The sequence below is a fragment of the Microtus ochrogaster genome, chromosome 19 (genome assembly GCF_000317375.1).
Source record: "Microtus ochrogaster isolate Prairie Vole_2 chromosome 19, MicOch1.0, whole genome shotgun sequence".
In the NCBI taxonomy this organism is placed as follows: Eukaryota; Metazoa; Chordata; class Mammalia; order Rodentia; family Cricetidae; genus Microtus; species Microtus ochrogaster.
In genome coordinates, this window is record NC_022021.1 from 28642834 (window position 1) to 28643694 (window position 861).

General features: G+C 38.0%; 1 protein-coding gene across 1 annotated transcript in view; it reads left to right on the plus strand.

Moving 5' to 3' along the window:
- The window catches only part of Nup155 (nucleoporin 155), a 51374-nt gene that overhangs the window by 47135 nt on the left and 3378 nt on the right, over positions 1-861 (plus strand). The window contains exon 34 of the mRNA XM_005356604.3: positions 260-366. Within this exon, the coding sequence (XP_005356661.1) occupies positions 260-366 (107 nt within the window). The remainder of the gene's footprint in view (positions 1-259; positions 367-861) is intronic.

The following is an 861-nucleotide window of genomic DNA, read 5'->3' on the forward strand; positions in this document are numbered from 1 at the left end:
CTGGCCCTCCTAGAGCTTGCCCTGTAGGTCAGGCTGGCCTCGAACTCACAGACATTTACCTGTCTTTGCCTGCAGAGGACTGGGATTAAGGACATGTGCCACCAAGTTCAGCTTCTAATGCTTTTTAAAGAAATTTTGCTTGGATTCCAAAGACTTTGTTAATCAACGTAAATAATTAGGCAAAACACACACACACATATTTGATGAGTTATAAGACAAATTGTGTCTTTGTATGCATACATTTTTTTTCTTTTCATAGGATCCATTCTGGAACAGAGTGAAAAGGCCACTGCACCTTTTGGATTGTATCCGTGTATTACTGACAAGATATGTTGAGAATCCTAGCCAAGTTTTAAATTGTGAGAGGTAATTATGAATTAAATATTGTCTTATGGAAAAATTGTAAGTGTCTCTAGTAAGTACCTGAGTAACAAGTTAGGAGTGGGTGTGAAGAGCTCTGAGAGCAGTGGTTCTCACTCTTCCTGCTGCTGCGACCCTTCATACAGTTCCTCACGGTGTGCTGGCCTCAACCATTAATTCTTTTCTTGGCTACTTCATAAGTGTAATTTTGCTATTGTTGTGAATTGTAGTGTAAATAACTGATATGCTACCCCCCAAAAGGTCATTGCCCACAGGTTGAGAACCTCTCTCTAGAGATGACAAAGAAGTGTTAGAGAATTTCTTAGGTACATTAGCAATAACTATTTGAATGATAACCTAACCATTAGCATTCATGAAGATCAGAAAATTTTCAACTGTGGTCCTCAATTTTCTAAAGTAAAAATAATTTACAAACTACTCTATGTTCCTTCTTATGACCTAGGATCAAGAGTTTCCTATTACGTCCTTGTGGTATGATTT